Here is a 22,697-nt window from a genome sequence, read left to right as displayed (position 1 = left end):
TATTGAATTATTAATGCAACTTATCGAGTCAGAATATCAATGAGAAAACTCTCCCCGACTGCAGGAGAGGTTACCATCGACCAAACAAGAGAGTTTGAGGTGAAAAAAAAATCAATGAAAAACCACAATTTGTTTCAATGTATGAAGTTTACGTTTAATTGAAAGGTTTCGAGAGTATTTCACGATGACAATTATTATTTCCATTACGAATAACAAATGTGTGAAGCTGCCAGTTTATTGGAACATTTCGTTACTTATTTCCCACAGGATTTATATGTTTCACATTTCTCTTCATTACCAGAAGAAATTGTCTATATTTTTTTTTCTATTCTTTATTACAAAAAAATTCACCGAAGACATTGATTCCTATGATAAATTGTGCCTGAATTATTTTCGATCAATTTGTTGGAAAAAAACAGTTACACTAGTGGTGCCTTTGGCAGCACAATTGTAAAAGAAAAACAAAATGTTCTCATGAAAAACAGTGTTTTGTGTTTCTATTATTTTCCACACAATTACACTCAAAACGGACGAATTACAAAGGACAATTCGAGCGTTGAAAATGTTTAAAAAATTGTAGAGGTCAGTCCAGCGTATTTATGGAACATTGTCTTTGATTATTGTAATTTTTTGCTTCATTTATTTTTTGTATAAAATGGAGGACTTGTTTGATCAACTCCTGTGTCATCATCTAAAACATTTACACTACAAAAAAAAAACTATTATGACACTATGGATTTATCGCACTCTCGAGACTTAATTTTTCGACAATTAATTGATTACAATTTCCAGTATGACCTTTAAATGCCAATGTGTCGTTAAATATATATTCAAATATATATTTATGTATATATATTCCGTATGTATATATGTACACTGTATCGTTCGATCGACGAAGGTTTCGATTACTCAGGAAAAAAAAATTTAGCTTTCAGTTTCCCCGATAAAAATAAAAAACCTAAAATTTTATTGTTAATTCAATCTTCAAATGATAGATGATTCCTTTAAAATAAAAGAAACTCATTCAATTCTACAGCTATTATAAATACAATTCAAGGAGAAATAATATTTACTGTCGATTTCATTAGCAATGTCAGTGTTTAGTCGATGCAGTGTTTCAAGAAAAAAAAAAGATTTTCAATAGCAAAAACGCTTTTGGGTCTCGATATTCATTTCGGAATGTCTTGAGACATGATATCGGGGGTGGGAGGGGATATTATCATTAAAAAGAAGGGAAGCGCAATACAATGGCTTTTTCTCTCATCATTACAATAATTGTCAGGTCTTTGATATGAAGGATTCTTTGAGCAAAATTGTAAATCATAATGCTAAAAGTTGCCTCTTTTCACATTTCATGTTTTTTTTTATTTCGTTACACTCACTCTCACTCATTCGCGAAAATTCTTCATTAAAAATCCTACGCTAACGACTATATCGACACTCTGTGCCTCACGGAGAAAATTATTTCGTTGATACATTATTTTTAATCATTTTTTGTTTGTTTAAGAGTAAACAAGAAATTGAAAATACATTCACAATTTGCTTCGATTTAATCTCTCTCCTCTACGATCATAATTAATCATTAATTAATTGTAATATTAGCCAAGGGGGCGTAATGCAGAGTGGGGTATACTTCGGTTTTTTTTTCTTTCAAAATAAATAATCTTAACCGCGGAATTATACGTAAGAAATACTTAACTCTTCATTATCATTCATTGAGTCTTTAAATGGTGTATCAACTATTTCTATCATCTGGCCACCGATCGAATTGAAAAAAAATCACGACCCTCAATGAATCTCGTTTAATTAAAAGTAAGATCGCCAATGATGATGATGATATAACGAGAAATACAAAAATATTAATAATATTAATTGTAACAATCACATACCGATCTCACGAGTCACCAAGTCCCGATCGATATTCACTAATTGAAGAAAGAAAGAAAATGTATTTCTTCGTCCCAATCGCCACACAATTACCAATCCGAGGGATGAATCGAGCTTTTCGTCAGCCTTGAGCACAGCCAGTGCCACTGAAAATCGATTGGCACACTGAGAGTTCGCCCGAAGGTACCACAGTGAGTAGCACTGATGAATATGGATCTCAACGGATAAATAAAAAGCCTCGAAATAAACCTTAAACAAGAATTACTCTCGTTCCACCAGTTAAACCCTCGTATTTTACTTTTTTCTCGCAGCCTTCTCAGCTTTTCGCCTCATTCTCTCCATCTCCTTGCGCTCCTTGCGCTCCCGTTCCGCCTGTGTCCGGAGTTCCTTGAGCTTTCGCTTGAGATGAACCTTCTCGTCCCCAGATATGCCGAGAGTCTTCAGATCTCTCGACTCCAGGCGCAGCAGGCTGCTCCCATTAATTCCATTATCCATAAAACGCAATGAAAATCTCTCGAGACCAATGCCAGTAAGCCACTGGCAGACCTGCTCCTTTGACCAATCAGTGATGCAAGCTGTCTGCCAAAAGAGGGATTTTTTATCGAGTCCAAAGTCACCTGGATTTGGTGGCATCCACACCTCCGCCGAGTCAACACTGCCAATCTTGGATGGACAAGGCTCGACTGCTGTTGGACTGACAGAGCCCCCCGAGGATAAACTGGAGGGCGAGCCCCCCTGGTGATGCCATGGTGTATTGCCAGTTGGCACTGGTGCCGAGACCTTCTTCACCCTCTGGCTCGCCTCGTTAACCGCCTGCCTGATCTCCTCAACGAGATGATGTGTGACTAGTGTTGTATTATCGTTGCCATGTGGATTATTTAAATCACTGAAGTCCCCAGAGCTCTCCCTCGACGATGACATGTCATTGGAGCCGAGTCTCCGTTCACGTTCAGCTAAAACTTGTTTGAGCTGTTCGGCCAGTGATGCAGGTGGTCCACTCAGACTTTTTTGCCCCGTTGTACTCGGCCAACTCTGCTCAGTCATGGCACGTACCTGTGAACTTATCGTACTGTGCTGTCTAATTGTCGTCGAGTGAGTTGACTCAAAATACTGTTTACTCTTCTGAGAGCTTATTGATGAGCTGCTCGAGTAAGAGCTCAAGTTGCAGTGCTTTGTGGACTCGTTTGATCGCACGCTCATGTCGTGTGATGCCCCTATTTTTGATGAGTCCTCGGTATCAGTGTTGTCGCCAGACTCGTCGAGTCCGTAGTCAGAACTGCTGTTACTGAGACCACCAGAGCGCTTTGGCAATTGCCGATTGGCTAGACCTCCTCTACTCGCCAATTCAGCTTTACTCTTGCCAGCTGAGTTATCCAGGAGTCGGTGGGCCGGCACTGCCCTGTCCAATTCCTCTTTTATGGGAATTGGTAGGGGAAGTTTACGCTCTACTGTTGCTGTTTTGTCACCGTCGTCGGGACTACTCAGGTCCGAGGTCTCTGTATCGGATAACTGACAATTTGCTGACGATGGGGGCGGTGGTAATTGACGACGCGATAGCTGGGGGGTCACTATACCTTTGGTGGAGCCGTCGTACGGTAATCGCACGGGGAGGCCAAAACGTGTGTGGGTCTCGGTGAGCTCCAGTTCCAATTTTATTACCTGGGGAAATAGTTTTGGTTATTTGGATTGGGTAATTACGAGTGAAGAGGGAAGCAGTCATTCCCTCGACAGCAAAACAACAATGTTAAAGTTAATGTTTTGATATTGAACATTATAATAAATTCTAGAACGGAATAATGAAGGGATTTTCTTTTATTGTAAAGGTCAGTTTAGCATATCTGATCAACTCCTGCGTCATCATCTCAAGCATTTGTAACGAACTGTGTTGAAGACAATTTATTTCAACGTGTGAAGCGCCAGTTTACTGGAAGATTTCGTTACTTGTTTCTCACGGGATTTATGTGGTTCACATTTCTCTTCATTACCAGAAGAAACTGTCGATATTTTGTTTTCTATTCTTTATTACAAAAAATTCACCGAAGATATTGATTCCTATGATAAATTGTGCCTGAATTGTTTTCAATCAATTTGTTGGAAAAACAGTTACACTAGTGCTGCCTTTGGCTGCTCAATGATAAAAGAAAAACAAAATGTTCTCATGAAAAACAGTGTTTTGTGTTTTTATTATTTTCCACACAATTATACTCAAAGCGGACGAGTTACAAAGGACAATTTGAGCGTTGAAAATGTTTGAAAAATGGTAGAGGTCAGTTCAGCATATTTATGGAACATTGTCCTTGATTATTGTAATTTTTTGCTTCATTTATTTTTTGTATAAAATGGAGGACTTGTTTGATCAACTCCTGTGTCATCATCTGAAACATTTACACTACAAAAATAAACTATTATGACACTATGGATTTATCGCACTCTCGAGACTCAATTTTTCGACAATTAATTGATTGCAATTTTCAGTATGACCTTTAAATGCCAGTATGTCGTTAAATATATATTCAAATATATATTTATGTATATATATTCAGTATGTATATATGTACACTGTATCGTTCGATCGACGAAGGTTTCGATTACTCTGGAAAAAAAATTTAGCTTTCAGTTTCTCCGATAAAAATAAAAATCCTAAAATTGTATTGTTAATTCAATGTTCAAATGATGGATGATTCCTTCGAAATAAAAGAAACTCACTCAATTCTACAGCTATTGTAAATACAATTCAAGGAGAATAATATTTACTGTCGATTTCATTTGCAATGTCAGTGTTTATTCGATGCAGTGTTTCAGGAAAACAAAGATTTTCAATATCAAAAACGCTTTTTGGTCTCGATATTCATTTCGGAAAGTCTTGAGACATGATATCGGAGTGGGGAGGGAGGGGATATTATCATTAAAAAGAAGGGAATCGCGATATAATGGCTTTTTCTCTCATCATTACGATAATTGTCAGGTCTTTCATGCGAAGGATTCTTTGAGCAAAATTGTCAATCATAATGCTAAAAGTTGCCTCTTTTTATATTTCATGTTTTTTCTTATTCCGTCATACTAATTTTCACGGAGAAAATTATTTCGTTGATGCATTATCTTTAATCATTTTCTTTTTGTTGAAGAGTAAATAAAAAATTGAAAATACATTCTCAATTAGCTTCGATTCACTCTCTCTCTCTCCTCTACCATCATAATTAATCATTAATTAATTTGACTAATGCAGAGTGGGATGTACGTCGATTTTATTCCTTTCAAAATTGTTCATTCCTTCTACAAGAAAACAACATTAAACCGCAATAAATTCTAGACCCGAATAACGCAGGTATTATTCGAAAAGTTAGCAATATTAATTCATCTGCGATGAATTGCATAATGGGAAAACCACTGAGGATAACTTGCAGAATTATTCCCACCGAAAAGTTATGGATTATTCAGTTTATCTGAGGTACAGTCGGAATAAATTTGCTCAACTCACCCTGTCTTTCAAAGTTTTCACCAGTGCATTGTATTCAGTATCCTTTTCCTGCAACAACTGCTGATAGAATTCATCCCTCGCAGCAATATCAGTTCGAAGTTCTCTGGCGGCTCGCCTGGCACGTGCATATTTTTGTTGCATCGCTGCGGTTTGTGATGTTGCCTGTTGAAGCATTTCTCTCGTTGTTGAGAGTTCCTGTCTCGTCTGACCCAGCGCTCTCTCCGACTCGTGCAATCTAAGCCTAGAATCGCGCAATTTTGCCGCGTACTCCTCACTTCCGGCTCCATTATTCTCCAGTTCCACAAGCTACAACAGGTTTCATTGAATTTTAAACTTGAATTAGGAGTTATTAGAGAAAGTGCTTGAGGGTGGAGGGAAAGAGGAATGAAGACATTCAATGGCTGCACCAATTACTGTTTCATCTGATTTTTATTCTGATTGATAGCCGTCGCAATATTCTTGGATACGATCAAGGGAAAAACGAACTGATTTTAAAGCTATTGATTCAACCATTTTCAATCATCAAATTTGGCTAAATTGCGTGAGAAAAATTTAAGGAAAATCATGAATATTCAGCGTCATTAAAATTACGTTTTGCACAGAATTATTATTTTTTAAACACTCATTGTTTATAAATAAATAATTAAAACTGTTTAAAATTTTGTAAACGTTTTTTTAAGCATAAAATCGATTTCTGATAAAATTCTGAATATGAATACATTTTTCTCACGATTCTGGACAAATGATTTTTACGTAGAAAAATTCGTTATTTATAAATTATTTACAGAAAATGCTCGTAATTTTAAAAAATTACAATTTTTTAAATTATTTCATCAATCTTCCTCCGAAAGTAAACTTGCGAAAGCACTTCACTGTTAAAAAAAATAGGCAAAGTCTCGAATTATCCTTGATTTTTTTTCACGAAAATACAAAAAACGCAAAAAAATTTAATTTCGCAGAACCCCATTTAATCGCAGGGTATCTTCAACTGTAGCTTTTATGAAATGGTAATTCCGCCGATAAGAATTTGCCTAGCATAAAAAAAAGCCCTTAAAAATATCGAAACTCATTTTAAAAAAAGTAACTGGTGCAGTTGAAATTACACATGCATGAAAATTCATAGGGCCGAGTTGTAATGAACATTACCTTTGCTTTGAGTTTCTCGACCTCTTCATTGGCCAGAGCGAACTTATACTGACTCTGCAAGCATTCAACAACGACACACAAATATGCATAAGCAAAACAAAAACTCGATATCACTACAAAAATGTACTGAATTTAACGTAGATCAGTAGCAAAGCGTTTTTTACGAATATCTCCGAATCCAAGGGAGATAGTGAAATTTTCGTAATGACCTTTTTCGCAGCTCTCCATTTTCGCTACAAAAAAGGTTATAACAAAAATTTCGCTATTTGCCTCAGATCTCGAGATATTCATTAAAAACCGACCAATAAAATGACGAAAAGTTCAATTTTTCCATTTCCGTGAATTCCCGCAGAAAAAAAAAGTTTTCATTGCCAGAAATAAAACTGAAATCCACAAATCGAGTAAATACAGAGTAAATAAATGAGAGGCCTCTCACCACAATTAATTGTAGCAAAATAACGACAAGTGCATTTTCAATCTCGTATTAGAAAAAAATTGACGTAAACATTACGACGAAAAACGTAAATAAATAACGAAATTAAATATACAAGTAGAAACACACGTGCTGCAAGAGCAAACGAATACAAAATCATTATTTACATCACAGAGAGAATTGAAGTGTTCACATACTGAAATGCAAATTCACGATGAAAAATATGAAAAATCCAGGGTAAATATACCTCTTGCAGCAGCTGACGGAGGCTCTCGACATCACTTTGAGTGGTGACATGTGGCCCTGAGGAGCTGATAATCGGCGATCTACTTCTTGTCGTTGGTGAGAGATAACTTTCAATGGGACTGTGAGGTGGCTCACCCTCGGAGCACGATGACATTGCTGGTGAGCCTGGTATCCCTGGAAATCCACTGACACTGCTGATAGAATGGTCGTCTCTCTGCTGGCATTCGCCAGATGTATCCGAGAAATTCAATTTCCTGGATAGGATTAAACGTGGCGATGTGAAATTCGTGAGATAAAGGGGGTTTATGAATTTTCTCTAGTTATTCTTTGGGTGTTTGTATTATCCCTCAGCGCCCCGGGAGGCCTCGGGCTCGTCCCAGGGGGGCTGTTATTGTCGTCATGATTAATTTTGCGAGCAAGGATGTGCCATCATTGGGAAATACAGGGGGATTAATTAAATTCTGTCGTTTGCGAGGGGCTGTTAATCATTGATAGTTTTTTAATGTGAAATGCCCCATTTGGTTCTAAATTTCAAGCATTTTTTTATCATTCAATCAATTTTTAGAATGATTTTATTATTTAAACTTCGCATTTCTGAATATGAATGTCGATATTAAATCGTTAGAAAACATTTTTAAAATGAAGGAAAATTGGTAAAATAATTTAATTGCAATTTTTTAAAATTATGCATATTTAAATAAAATCTCATTCTATTGAATTTCGAAACATTATCCAAAAATTGACTGTGAAAAAATTGAAAATTGGAAATTTGATAATCACAAACAATCAATTGGCGTTAAGGATATCCCAAAATTTCTGGAAATTTTATAATTATAATTTTCAGAAAATTACTATTTTATTATTTAAATTTGAAAAATTAAAAAAAATTGGTAAGTTTGCTTTTGAAGAAAGATTGATGAAATAATTAAAAAATTGCAATTTTTGAAACCAAAAATCCATTTCATGCCTAAAAAAAATTAATTTCCGAAAATTTAAACAATTCTAACGATTTATTTATAAACAACGAACGTTTAAAAAACTAATAATTCTGTGCAAAATGTAATTTCAACACCTCTGAATATTCGAATATTTTTCACGCAATTTAATTGCCAAATTTGATGATTAAAAATCGTTAAATCTACAGCGTGCTCTTTACCAAACTAAAAAAAACTTGAATATCCTTAACTATACGACAGAAACAACTCTTTTCCTATTTTTCGTTCGTTATCCTCGCGATTTTCTCAAGAATCTAAAAACGAGAAAGATTGCGAGGAAAATCGTATTAAGAGATTCCGGAAATATCCAATCCCACGTTCTGCGAAAAATTCAATTTTCCTTCATTGCTCATTCGAATATCGAGTCTCCGACTTTCTTTCTTCCCTCAAAAGTCCGTCCCGCAGATACCCCGGGATTTAGCTGAAGAAAATAGATCGACTGATACCAAATGAGTTGGGAAATCTGTGAATTCCTAATGAAAATCTCTTCATAGTGCTATTTTGATTCAGCCGTTTGTGAAAAATTCTCATAAATGAATTCCCATTATTTTCCTCCAGAATAAAAACTCCCTCAACACTCGCCCCCATTCCCTTAAATAAATTAAAAGCTCTCACCTATTAGCATGATGCGCATGTTCCCTCTCAGCATCGGCCTCCAAGCTCTGCCTAATGAGCATAGCAACCTCGGAATTCTTGGGATCCTTTTCCCTCCCAATAACAAACCTCACAAGTCCCGAAGTGTTCCTAAGTACCCTAGCAGCATAAGCCTGGGTAACACCCACCAACGACTTTCCATCCACCTCAACAATCTGATCATTAACCTGAATCCTGCCCTCCCTAGCAGCAGCCCCTTTCTCCGTAATAGTCTTAACGAAAATCCCCAGCTTCTCAAGACCAGCATCAGCCCCCACCCCCATCCCAATGATACTGAGTCCAAGTCCCTCAGGACCCTTCATCAACTCCACCGGGAAGACCTCCATTTTCTCCACTCTCTTCTCAAGCTCATACTCAGCACTGGCAGCAACAGGATCAACATCCTCATTCCTCCTGTCATACTCCGACACCGAGTGAGTCGAGTAGACCTTCATGGGCCCCGAGTCAAAAGACACTTTTCCATTCTTCTTTGGTAAAACACTCCCCAGATCCTCCTCGCCATCGGACTCCGGCAGGCCCTCCACCTCCATCCAAAAGTGTCCATCCTCAAAAAAGTGTTTGCCATTCTCCACGAGAATTATTTTACCAGGTACAGGTGTGTAATCGTCACGCTGCTCAGTCTCAGTGTCGTCGTTGGTCTGTGTGTCATTGAGACTGCTGACAGAGCCCAACAATCCACTTTCGCTGCCTGTAACCGAGCCAATCTGGCTCTCAGTCAACGAGTCAATGGTCAAATCACTCCTGGATCTCTGGGACAAACTGTAATCCTGAGTTGTGCTGTTGATAATACTCGAGTCCTGAGCTGAAAGAACGTCTGACAGCCAGTCTGGGGTGTTGTCGAGCTCCTCCTTGTCCAGTTTCTCCTTCTCCTGTCCCAGGTCCTTCTCAAGTGTGTGCTCCTCCGAGGACGGATCCAACGTCGGCGAGAGGAGTCTCGCAATCTCCTGAGCCTCCTCATCAGACAGCAACGCCGACCCCTGTCTGATCTTCTTCTCCAGAATTCGTGAGCTCAGTAAATTCTCAGCCTCGTCAGCTGTCATTGTGTCTGGCGTAACAGCAGCCGCTGGATTACTGCTTCTGGAGGGCGTTTCAAACCTTTTGTTAGACATTTCTGATGATATTAAACTTTCGACGTTGGTTATTGTCTTTGCTTCGCTGGAGTCGGTGTCCTCCAGCAAACTGTTTTCCCTGGACTCCCTGGGCTCGTCGGGATCGTCTTTGGGGGGGACTGGGGATGAGGAGACAGTAACTAGGGGGGTTTTCACAGGAATTTTCGAGGGATCTAGGGGCTCTGAGGCTCTCAGTGCAGCCAGTTGATCAGCTTTTTGTTTTTCGAGCTCCCAGGTCGTCTGGATCTGCTCGGGGGAGACTGGAGCCTTGTCAGGGACATCTGGGGCCAAATTATTCTTCAGAGATATTTTCTCTTTGCTGTCCACGAGCTCCAGCTGCACCTGACTACTGGGCTTCTCTGATTCCGTGAAGGACGAGCGTTTCTCCGTAACTTCGTCCTTATTTCTCGCTAATTTCTCACGCATTGAGACTTTAATTTGATCGTTCTTAGCATTTGATACTGTCTTTTGGCACGTTAAGTCGTTGATCTGTTTCTCCTTCTCGAGTGCATTCTTCACTGCTATCACACGGGAGTTTGATACCTCTCGGGGGGCTTCTGACTTTGATTGGACTTGGGAACGAGCATTGGCTTCTTGTTGGAGGCGTTTTGCATAGGGGGATGGCACGGGTATCTCTTTGTGCTCCAACGCTGGAAACTCCTGGTCGGAACTTATTACTGAGGGGGGACGCTGGCCTAAACCTGCTGCTGGCATGTCCATTCTCACGTGGGATCGACGCACCACTGTTGCAACGTCAGTCTCAACAAATTTTTCAGCTGCACTGCCATCCTCCTCGTCCTCTTCCTCACTGGGGAGGGCCTCGGCTGGGGGTTCGGTCTTCTCAGGGACTTCTTGCTCGAGATCATAACTGTTTCGACCTGAAATTTTAATGAGATAACGTCATTATTAGTATTGAGGAATTGAAATTATTTTTAATTGCACATTTGTCCTGGCTGTTTTTGGTTTTCTCTTTTATATTAATGTATTTTGTTATGCAGGGGAGAATGACAAATGAAATTAAGGATATCCAAATATTTTGGCTATTTTTTTCTTTAGTGAAGTTCAGCATTCCTGCTTTTGGAATAAAATTAATGAAATAATTTATAACAATTTATAAAAAATTAATTTTCCAACATAAAAATCATTTATTCGAAATCGTAAAAAATTTATTCATATTCAGAATTTTACCAGAAATCCATCTCATGCCTAAAAAAATGATAATTCTGCGCAAAATGTAATTTTAATAACGCTGAATATTCCTGTTTTTTTTTTCAATTTTTTTCTGACGCAATTAAATTGACAAATTTACTGATTAAAAATTAAAAATTAAATTTATAGTATTGTCTGTATCAAATTGTAAGAGATACTTGGATATCCCCAATTTAATTGGATTAATTTCCATATTTTTACCTCGACAATCGATGCAAAACAGTCGCAGACACATGCTTCGACCAATCCTCACCGATTTACCGTATCGTTTTCGCTCCGTCGTAATAAATTAACAATTTTCCCCTCAAACTATAACAACGAATCGATACACCGATGAGGATAGACACTAGACAATGTCCATGGATAAACCGAAGATGATTATCTCCAGACGTAGGAGCTCATATCGTCAATGCCAAAATCTCCTCTAGATCCTAAAAATATCCTCCCTCCCATCAATCGCCAATTTCCACCGTGAAAACTGCTATTTCAAACTAAAAAAATTTATCTCAAACAGGAAAAAGTCCGATGCTCCAGCTAAAAATGGTCACACGCTGTTTGATTTTGAATCTCAAAACACGAAATAAGTGACTAATATTTTTAAAAATAGAAAAACTCCCGGAACTGACATCATAAGAGATTGTTTTCCCCTGGAATCACGTACGAAACGTCCATGATAATCACAATACTCCAAGTGGTTGAATGGAGAACATTTTTGTCAACCACTTGACCACTTATTACCATTAATTAAAAATTTCTCACTTGATGTTAACTTGTGTGTCCACGAAACCGAGTGAAAGCAACTGAATGAAGGGGATTTAAAGAGGTACGAGACGATGCCGAACGCACGCTCGCACTGATATCTATAAATAATACTAAACCGACAAGAGGTATCCCGTACACAGCGGACGGTAGGGGAGACATGAGAGTAAAAAGGAGCAGTTTCTTGAGTGAAATAAAATAGATGAAAAAATATTAGAACCGAGTGAAATTTGAAAACTTGTTTACGCACGTTTTTAGGACCTTTTTCCCATTTGGCAACAATCCAATATCATGAGAACATTAAATGTTTTCGTTTCGCGTGGGTGGTTCATTCATTGAAATCCATTCAGGCCAAAAATAATACAGAAAAGTGGAGCTGAGTAATAAGAGTGCGGATTAAGAATTTCCAAGTGGTGTGGTTTCTAAAATAATATTTCATTCTAGAGATTTTGGATTTTGGGGATTTTTTTCCGGTGGAAGAGGTTTATCGAGAATAATTAATTCGATTGATAATTAATTGTGTAGAGGAGATAATTATTTTGGTAGGGAGTGGATGTACTGTATGCGGATTATATTCGAGTATTTTTAATTGAATTCAATGATTCATTGGATTCTCATAGTATTACTTTCAATCACCCAATTTATTCTCATTTAATTCATCACTTGAATTATTCGTTATGAATTGAATTTTCGTTGACAAATTTTGGTTGAACGTTACAAGAAATATTAGTTAACCTCGTTTCTAATTCTTGAATTACCCGTAATTTTCTTGATTTAAGATTGGCTCAATGTTGGCAGCCAGCATTGCCCCAACATTCCCCCAATGTTGACCGCCAATATTGTCCCAGCGTTTCCCTGAAGATTAATTTCAAAATTTCCCCAATGTCGTCAGTCAACATTGCCCCAACACTGGCAGCCAACATTCCCCCAAAATTGGCAGCCAACATTCCCCCAACATTGACAGCCAACATTCCCCCAACACTCCCCACACCCTCTAACTCAACTAAATACTCAAAACCCATCAACTCCATTAAAAATTCCCCCAAAAATCACTAAAAAATCCCCTACCTTGAATCTTCTCGGGCAGTTCCTTCTCAGCCTTCTCCTCCCTGCTGTCCTTGGACGGTGAACTTGGCGAGCTCATGCTTGACGAGGCACTGTCAGTTCTCGAGGGTGGTCTAAGTTCATGATCAGGTTTAGCCCAGTCAGGCCGGCTGCTGGCGGCCGACCTCTCGACCCCATCGTCACCCGTCTTCACCTCTGAATTCTTCAAGATCTCCTCGTTCTTCGCCAACCAAACATTCCTCCACTCAGAGGTCTTGGGTGGTGGTGCCCGCTGGGGACTCGCAAGCCCCACATTGCCATCCTCAATCTCCAAATTCTCCCCCTTTTTCCTATCATCCTCAGACTCGTGACGATTTGGACTCAACTCCTTGGCTTGTTGTTCACGTGGACTAGATTTATCTTTCAACTTGGCTTCCAACCCCTTCTTCGAGCCCAAGGGTTTCTGTACTGTCGCATACTCTGGCATTGGCTCGTCAATCTTGACAATTGGTTTGCTCTTCTGCACAACAGCGTACTCTGGAATTGTTGGTGAACTGTCAAAGGATTTTGTAACAGTTGCATACTCAGGTGAAACAGGCGACTCTGAATCAGTTGACGATACAGCTGAAAAACTAACTGGTCTCTCTTTCCTCACGGCCGATGAATTTCTCGTCGGTGGTAATGGTGGCGGTGGTGACATTGTCGGCGATGGCCTCGAACTGCAGAATGACGCTGATCTCGTGGCAGGACATGGCTCCAGCGATTTTTTAAAATCAATCTCCTGGTAATCAGATTCTGTCGAGTCCAGTGAATCATCGACAATCAGTCTTTTAGAATTTTGATTTTGTATTGATGTTTGTACTTGTGATTTATTTGGATCTGAGTTATAACGACTTGGTCGTGTCTTTGAAAAATGACTTGTCCAATTTTTTTGCTTCTCAATGAGCTCTTTTGAGTTTAAACGGCGCTCAGGCTTTTCCGGCTTCTCGGGCTTCTCGTCGCGACGATTTTCTTTGCCATAATTTTTTTCATACTTCGAGGACACTCTTGGCTTCATACGCTCGCTATTATCGGTACCATGGTGACCATTTTCAAAGTGACGCTCAGCATTTAAGGCGGGAACACTTGCACTCCAATTGCTCAGGTGGTCTCGACAGCTGCCTGGTGGTGAGGGGGAGCAGGGACGTGGTGAGCGCGCTGGGGATGTACATCCTGACCCGGAATTTGCGGAACTCGAACGCGAACGGAGACCATGAAAATTCGTTGGCTTGGCTTGTCTGGAAAAAAACAATTTCATACTTCTTCATGGGGTAATTCGTAATTTTTCATTCGCTGGGAGAGGGGGGGGGGGGGGGGATTCATTAGTTGGCGTTGTTAAATTTTCCTCGAGGGGGAGATGATGAACTTCTTTTTGAACAAGTTTGTTGAGCACTCGAGAGAAATAAGTTTTGTCGATTTTTTTTTCCCAGCGAAAATTTATTCAACTTCTCTCAAATGATGGAGATGAACATTTTTAAGTTGCAATTTACTTCTGAATGGATATCGTTATTAGGGACATTTGGTGTGGCTCGAGTTATTGAGTTACCAAAATTATTTTAATTATGACTAATTTTTTTAAACATTCGTTGTTCAGAAATAAATAACTGAAATTGGTTAAAACAGATTTCTGGCAAAATTCGGAATATGAATAAATTCATTACAATTTCGGACAAATGATTTTGATAATGAAAAATTTATTGTTTATAAATTACTTATAAAAACTGCTGGTAATTCTAAAAAATTGCAATCTTCAAATAATTTAATCAATCTTTCTCCAAACGTAAACTTTTCTCTCTCTCTCTCATTTTTTTCAGATTTTAAAATATTTTTCTAACGATTCAATTCCGAAATTCAAATTGAAACCCTAAAAATTGGAATAATAAAATCATAGCAAAATGTCCGGAAACTTGAAACAAATAAAAGCTCTGACGTTCCACTCCAAAAGTAGAAGAGCATTTCACTGTCGAAAAAACAGCGAATGCAGTTGGATATCCTTAAACCGTTTTACCGCTCTCCGCCACTGAAACGTTTTGAAATGTCTTCCATTCAGAAGTAAAAACAATATTCTCATGCCATATTCACCAACCCCATTAGCCTAGAAAATTATAATACCGTAATATCTCTGCGAATGACTATATAAATTATCTTTTGTACTTACGGTCTATTAGATTTATTCTCCTCTCCAAGTTTTTCAAAGAGTGCTCGTGCATTATTAAACCTAGCCACATGGCTCTCAGTCCTGACCACAGTCACCTGCGTTGGTGAGTCCTTGAGTGGCACAGGGGGCTCTTTAAAACCATCTGGATGTATCGTTGTTGGACGATGAAGATGTCCAACGTCATGCTGTGGCTTTGATTGAAATATATTGGCTATTGCTGACACTTTGGTGCCAGCCACACGCTTCTTGTCCTCCACAGTTGACATAATCGACCCTTTAGTCGTATTATCTTTCTGCCGATTCAATGATTTTGTCAATTTTTTTAATGTACAGTGTACACGTATTGCCGAATTTATCAATTTACGTATTATGGTGGTGAAGGTGAGTGAGCGCAGGATATCGACCATACCTGGAACCTCCTCGACTGTTCTCATTTCAACAAACAATACCAGAAAACAGAATTCAGATTTTTATTTTTATCATTCTTGTTGGTTTACCTCTCATCAGCCAAATAATTAAGCACTTGCAAATCAAGGAAAATTAATTAACTCAATGAAATTATGATTTTCAGCTGGGCTTTCATTACGCAGGCAAAATTAAAAATGAATATTCGCAAATTAAGTAATAATACTGAAGACAAGTTCGATTTAACGTTTCAGAGATTTGTTTTTTGTCTGACAACACTGTAAATAATATGTTTGAAATTTTTGTTTAAACCGAATTAATAGTTCTGGAGATGATTAAATTTAGAGACAAGTGTTTTGGTGATTTCTTAAATAATTTTTCAACATTTCTGATTGAGTAGCAAAATTCCTCCTTCGTATTTTAAATAATAATAAACTAATAACAGAAAATGTTGGTATTTATGAAAATTAAGACTGCCCTTCATAAATAATTGATTATCTACACTAAGAATCAATTTATTCATTCAGTTATTTATAAGAAAAAACTCAAAATTAAAAAACTCTCAAATTAAAATTCCCAACAACAAAAAATGAGGAAAATGCATAATCACTAAAATGCTGGTATTCATGAAAATTAAGACAGTTTCACAAATAATTAACAGAAAATTAATCAACTACCCCAAGAGATAATCAATTAATCAATTAATTCATCTGTTGTTGAAGGATATATTCGAACAATTCCCACAATTCATTCATAAAAAAAAATATTAAAAAAGCAAACACATTGCAAAATAAATATTGAATACAAAACTCTAAAATTAAAATTCTCAGCCACAAAATAAATCGTCCACGACACATGAATTAACTCAACAACGCGTGTAAAACAGACTAGTTCAGCTGCGTTAAGCCACTTCACTCGAAAAATAAATTCTACCCTCTAATTTAAAAAAAATATATCTCACCTCTCTATCAGTTTTTAAATACGCGAATACTTTGCGAACATGACAGCACATTTATCATCACCTAACGAACATTTTCGCAAAAACTCAACGAGTCCCTCGTTTTCTTTATCACAAGAAGAAATAACTCAAATTATTCTCAAGTGTTGGTAAAATGAAAATTTTATCTCCCCGTTGTAAAAAAAACTTTAAAGTACCTGATGCACGTGCTCATTGCGTTACTTATTGATCGTCAGTACCCCAGTCTATTATTATTTCAAGTAAATACCGGTGTACCGGTATGTTTGAGGTCATTTCTCGTAAAAATGAGGGGAAAAAAACATCATCTACGTGATGAAGGAGGTGAGGAGGACTGCGATAGAGAGGATGAGAGAGGAAGAGAGAGAGAAAGAAAAAAAATGGTTAGAAAAATCTTTATGGTGTATGGATGCACGCACACGTGACGCCGGCAGAGTAGTCTGGGCTTCGCCATTTTCGCCCTCTTCCTCTCTCCCTCACGGTTTTACCCCGCGGCAGAACGGTACACTATGCTTTCTCCCCCTGCAATCAATACTTGAATCCTGGTCTGTGTGGCTGAACTTGAGGCGCTCTCAGCCCAAGAGGTGTATTCATCTCTCATTCCCTCTCGGCTTTATCCTCTCCCCCTCAATTTTACATTTTCAGAAACTTACAAAACCCCAGGGGAATGTATCGTGTTGGTAAATTTTAGGATTTTTTTTCGACATTTGGGGATAACTTGGTGGAAAACTACTGCGAAAGCTCGAGAGAGGGAAATTTTAATATCTTTTTTGTTGGAGCCAAAATTATGACAAATTTATTCAAGTCGTATCGTGTTGTTTGCGGATAATTAACAGTTGAGGATATCCAAGACCTTGGATTTCTGGACATTTTACAATGATTTTGTTATTTAAGAACTTCACAGGTTTGCATTTAAAAATGTGAAGAAAAATTAGAAAGTTGACTTTTGGAGGAAAATTGATGAAATGATTTAAAAATTGCAATTTTTGAAAATAACGAGCATTTTCTGTAAATAATTTATAAACAATCAATTTTCCATCAAAAATAATTTTTTCAGAATCGTAACAAATTTATTAATATTCAGAATTTTACCACAACTTGATTTCATGCCTAAAAAATAAGGTTTCTTAGGCATGAAATCAAGTTGTGGACGAATCAATTTCTGGACGATAAGCCGAAGGAAAAATTCAATCGAGAGTAATCGTAAAAATATAATTTCCCTCGTGGAGCCAAGGGAAATGGTAATTTTGCTATTCAAAAAGCGGAAATAGTCTCACGTGAGGCACCCAACAGCCCGATCTGAATGCCAAATGAATTGGAAATTCTTCCTCATGTGGTGCTCTATCCAGAAGCCGAACGACGCATTGCTTGCATTACTAATAACTGCTTAGAATTTATGAGAAATATGTGGCACTAATTTATTCAATTTTAGTGGCCCACTTGGTGTTATTAATTCAATGCATGAGACAATTTGTTATCGTTATTTCACACGCGTGTGCTATTATCTTTGTTCGTGGTTTATCGGGGATTTATTTATCTCGTTTAGCGATTGTTATCGCTGCATCATTCATCGAGATCACTCTTTTCTACTCCTTTTCCTCTGTTTGCTGAAAAGTTTGTCTGATAAAAATGTCTGCGGAGTAATGAGGCCTGATCTCAGCAATTAATTTAGATTAATCGGTTTGAAGTTCTTTCGAGAGATAAATTTTCAGATAGTTTGTGGCTTGAGGCGTCAAGTAATGAATTCGTCACGTGAGATTTCCACGCCTGATTTGTCTTTTAATTATAAACTCAGGAGACGAGTGGTGGCGTGCAGATTATAAATTTATTTTGAATTCAGTGGTTTTGTCGATTGTAACTATTTGCCGGTTTTCGATGAATATCTCGTAATCTAAGGGAGATGGGAAAAAAGTTGTCAGGACCTTTCTTGTAGGTCTCAATGTTCCCTACAAAAAAGGTCATAACAAAAATTTTGCCATCTGCCACAGATTCCGAGATATTCATGAAAAACTAATAGTCAAAAAGGATTTAAACAGTTTCGCCACCGAGTTTTCAGTAAATATCTCGGAATCTAAGGCAAATACGAAAATTTTTGTCATGACCTTTTTTGTAGAGCGCACTGAGATCTACAAAAAAGGTCATTACGAAAATTCCGCCATTTCCCTTAGATTCGGAGATATTCCTAAAAAACCGTTTTACAACTTCGTTGACATCCAAAAATCGAGTTGTTCTCTTCAGTACAATTTTACAACTCCATTCCTGAATTGAATCTCCATCGTCTCGATCATTCCCTCACCTCCCAGCCCCATCAATTAACTCAAAAACTCCTCTGCCTCGTTATTTGGCCAATAAAAGTATTTAAATCGTTTGCCCCCAATGAGTCCCCCAATTACTCCAGAAACTTCCCTTCGAAATTCCACAATTTCATTATCATGTTCTCTCCACTCCATTATTCCGAATAAAATGAGACTTGAGGAGGTGCCAGTAATTAGCTGTCATCCCATAATGATTTGATGATGATTTAAGGGGAGACCACTACGAGTTTTTAAAATCGCGGGCTATTGAAATAAGATTTCTCATAAAAACGAATAACTAGTGCAAAAAAACTATATGTTTAATGTTAAAAATAGTCCAGGGCCTCCAATTTTTGAGCTAGAGATATTTTTTTTCAAAAATTTTGAAAAAAAAACCTCTGTAGCTCAAAAACGGAAGGCCCTGGACTATTTCCAACATTTTAGGCGTCTGCGGAGCAAACGAAGAATAAACAATTAATTCTTTCGCATTAATTATTCGTTTTGAGACATAAAATCGACTTTCAATGCATGAGAAATCTCACTCCGACACCCCAGGACTTTTAGACCTCACAGTAGTCTCCCTCAACAACAATTTAAGTCCTAATCAAGGCCTCAACCAACATCGCGAATAAAAAACCAAATAAAAAAGCTCGCGAGCCATGCAAAACCGCCCCGAATGTCTCGGTCAATTGTTGAGCGTCGAATTTAATGTAAATTACATTCCAATCGACAGGCCGTTGACCGTTGAATTCAAGGCCGACTGTGAGAGTCCACCGAAAACGAAAAAGAGGGAGCTTTCGTCCTGAATTGGTGAGCCCCCAAAAGCTAAAGTGTAAAATGCAAAAAATCCCGAAACAACATGCACTAAAAGCACTAATGACCAGCGACAGACTGATAAAGGACTCACCAGAGATGTCACCATGTGCAATAAACCATTTCTCCGGCAATAACGGCGGAGACGAAGTGTCGCCGCTTCCGGAATGGAGGCAGTGGCTTCTTTTATTCCTCTTTATTTCACGATCCAATGGACATTGTTCTCAATAATGTGACTTGCGTCCTTATCCCACGATCGTTTAAAATGCCCCCCCTCAATCAATCGATCAATAATCGATGAGTAAATAGAGCAAATGAGGGATGCGAGGCTATTTCACTGCTGTTGATCACTGACGCGAGGTTTATTCACAGAAAAGACAAAATTGTCTCTCACTTTTTCATCACAATTTCAACGGTTATGAATTCAATCAACTGTTGGGGCTATTGTTGTTTGTTTTAATCGATTAACCTGTCGTGCGGTTGTTATTGTTGCTGAGGGGAACACACGCCGGCTGATCTGGGCTATTACTTTCGGCTTGCAATTAGGGGGGATAGTTTTGTTGAGGGCTTGAGAGGAGAGAGATGGGAAATTAAAAAAAACACTCCACCTTGGGACGGCATAAACCGGCCTGGGGAACTGCCCGTTGTCAACTGCCGCGGAAAAAATGCACTCTGTAGAGGCGATTCTTTTTACTGGATTCGGGGAACGAAATGGCGGCCGAAGGCTGCGCCCTCTGCGGCGGCCTGAGCTCTGTCGGCTCGGAAGGTTTCTTCGCGGTTCGGGGGAGACGCGAGTCGTCGCTCTCGGTTGGCTCCACTCTTCGCGTTTCGGGGTGAAAATATCAAGGAATAACAAGTGGATAACGAGGGCCACGTGCGTTTTGTTGACGGGGTATTTTATTGTTGCTGGGGCTTCGGTGGAGTGAGGATGGGGGATGAAGAGCTCCGGAGGATGCTGGAGGCGTCGCACTTGGGGAAGTTCAGACTCGCGGAATGTAAGTTTGAGATTTTTTGGGGTGTTGTGGCTGGGGGCGAAGGGGGAGTGTGGGGGGTTGGCGGTGCATTGAGGGGTGCAGGAGATTTTTTGAATACATGGACGGAGCGATTTAATGGGGACACTTTGCGGATTCGGTGGAAGATTCTGGGGGATTTGGGTTGAGCTTTATGTTAGGTTTTGGTTTTGTGACATGATCATGCAATAGAAGAAAATTGAGCTTCTGTTTTTTTTAATTCTATTCTAGGGGAGGGTGGGGTAAAACGGACACTTTAGAGTTTTTTTAAATTATTCATAACTCAGAAGCAAATTGATCAATTGAGCTTAGTTTAGGCTCGTCACAAAGGAAGAGAATTGTTTTTTGTATTGAAAAAAAATTATGAAATTTTATCAATATTTGAACCCCTCATTCACGTTTAACAAAAAGTCAAAAGTGTCCGCTGTGTTTTTCATTTTTTTTTCATTAAGAAAATCAAACACAAAAACTTGGAAAATTTGAGAGCCGAGGAAATTCTATAGAAAATCCCTCAATAGAATAAGATAGAAAAATCGAATTCTATTGACAAGCATGAAAAAAATTGAATGCAATTTTTTTTTTCATTCTGTTTTTTTTTTTCATTAAGAAAATTAAAACACAAAAACTTGGAAAATTTGAGGCGAGGAAATGGTATGAAAAATATCAAATATTTTCATGAGTTTAGGAGTTTTTCACGAATGAAATTTTAATGTGTTAATTTGTCTTCGTTATTAATTCATTTCATGAATTAGTATTCATGAAATTGATGAAATTGTGTTGGATTAATCACTCTTTTTGGAGCATTTTTTTTACTCATTTATTGTGGCTTTTTTATAGGGGGAGTGGGGCAAAATGAAACAGTCGAAAACTGTCTGACGCAATTCAAGCAAAAGAATTTTTTTTGTTAAATATTTGTTTTTATTAACTTCTTTTATTATTGAGAGTACTAATGAGAATAATAATTGTCTATTCCTCTTATAATTCAATTTGTTATAATTCAATTGACTAGATTAGGTCGATTAGACTTTTATTTTTTCATTCGATTTGAAATTCAGCATCACATTTCCCTTTTTCTCCCTCTGGGTCTCCTGGGCCTTCCTCTGGACTTTGGATTTTATTTCCCTTTCATTTTGTTTTCAATTAATTCACTGAAAAAAAAATTTCCCCCTCAAAACTGCCCTATAATTTCTCCGTTCACTCCACTGAACCGAAAATTATTATCCTCACTAGTATTCTCAAGAATAAAAAAAAATTGATAAAAAAAATTATCAAAAAAATTTTTTTGCTTGAATTTCTCGACTATTTCATTTTCCCCCACTTTCCCCAAAAATTTCGCTATCTCCCTTAAATTCAGAGAGACTCTACGGAAACTCAGCTAAAGACTAAGTCGTCTTAGACCGTTTCGCCGCTTCGTTACTGATTTTCTCCTATTGATTTTACATCGATTATTTATACTGATTGACACAGGGGCAAATTAGTAAAAGGCTACGTCGGACCAATGGTGGTTTCGAGGAGATAAATAAACCGGGAACTTGGCTAAATAAGCAGGAGGGCTGGGGGAGGGAGGGTTGTTTCGGAGGGAATGGAAAAGTTGGGGGATTCATCATTTTTTGAAGGGATGGGGGATTAACGAGGTCGTTTTTTAGATATTCATCAAATTTCCGGACAGTTTTTCAACAAAGTTTGAACGATATGTGAGGGGGGGAGGCTTTTTGGTTGTTTATTGATTACCTTTACGGCACATGGGCTTTTTTATACATTGCCATTACAATATTTGATGGGAGACGAAGTTCGTCGGTGATTGAATTTTTTTTACGGTTTTACGTATGACTTCAATTGGAAATTGAATTTATTTGGAAATTCTGCGTTACAGTGGAATTTTGGGAATACTTTTCTGCGGTTTCTAGATATTTCCAATGGTTATTTTGAAATAAATTTCCATTGAAAAAATTTGCTCTGGCGAAATTTAATATCTTTCATAATTTCATTTGAGCCCAAAAAAACATTCATATCTTGTCTGACAGCGCTGCTACAAACTCGGG

The 22,697-nt window shown here is 38.0% G+C and overlaps 2 protein-coding genes across 3 annotated transcripts in view; one reads left to right on the top strand and one right to left on the bottom strand.

Annotated features, from left to right (window-relative positions):
* Positions 1-153: 153 nt before the first annotated feature.
* Positions 154-20,277, bottom strand: LOC107040056. 2 transcript variants are annotated; one of them, XM_015259974.2, is made up of 8 exons: positions 19,740-20,277; positions 15,158-15,450; positions 12,985-14,237; positions 8,801-10,826; positions 7,192-7,444; positions 6,512-6,565; positions 5,366-5,671; positions 154-3,546 (listed from the first exon to the last, which is right to left on the bottom strand). In XM_015259974.2, exons 1-8 carry the CDS (start codon positions 19,752-19,754, stop codon positions 2,182-2,184), a joined length of 5,565 nt encoding a protein of 1,854 aa, XP_015115460.1. In that variant the 5' UTR covers positions 19,755-20,277; the 3' UTR covers positions 154-2,181. The 2 variants fall into 2 exon arrangements, with proteins under 2 accessions (XP_015115460.1, XP_015115461.1); XM_015259975.2 differs by lacking the exon at positions 6,512-6,565.
* A 209-nt stretch (positions 20,278-20,486) lies between these two features.
* Positions 20,487-22,697, top strand: part of LOC107040014 (tetratricopeptide repeat protein 27) — a 14,390-nt gene continuing 12,179 nt past the window's right edge. Inside the window, exon 1 of the mRNA XM_015259906.1 lies at positions 20,487-20,640. Within this exon, the coding sequence (XP_015115392.1) occupies positions 20,574-20,640 (67 nt within the window). The 5' untranslated portion in view covers positions 20,487-20,573. The remainder of the gene's footprint in view (positions 20,641-22,697) is intronic.

The sequence above is a fragment of the Diachasma alloeum genome, unplaced genomic scaffold (assembly GCF_001412515.2).
Source record: "Diachasma alloeum isolate Michigan unplaced genomic scaffold, Dall2.0 Dall_scaffold_00315, whole genome shotgun sequence".
In the NCBI taxonomy this organism is placed as follows: Eukaryota; Metazoa; Arthropoda; class Insecta; order Hymenoptera; family Braconidae; genus Diachasma; species Diachasma alloeum.
Note: the sequence above shows the minus strand (reverse complement) of the source record. Positions and strands in the feature narration are given on the sequence as shown.

Excerpts from the sequence above, each read along its gene's own strand:
- LOC107040056 (XM_015259974.2), bottom strand. Across the intron at positions 14,238-15,157 it reads GAGAATAAATCTAATAGACC|ACAAGCCAAGCCAACGAATT; the intron begins GTAAGTACAAAA and ends GTTTTTTTCCAG. Across the intron at positions 5,672-6,511 it reads TCGAGAAACTCAAAGCAAAG|CTTGTGGAACTGGAGAATAA; the intron begins GTAATGTTCATT and ends AACCTGTTGTAG.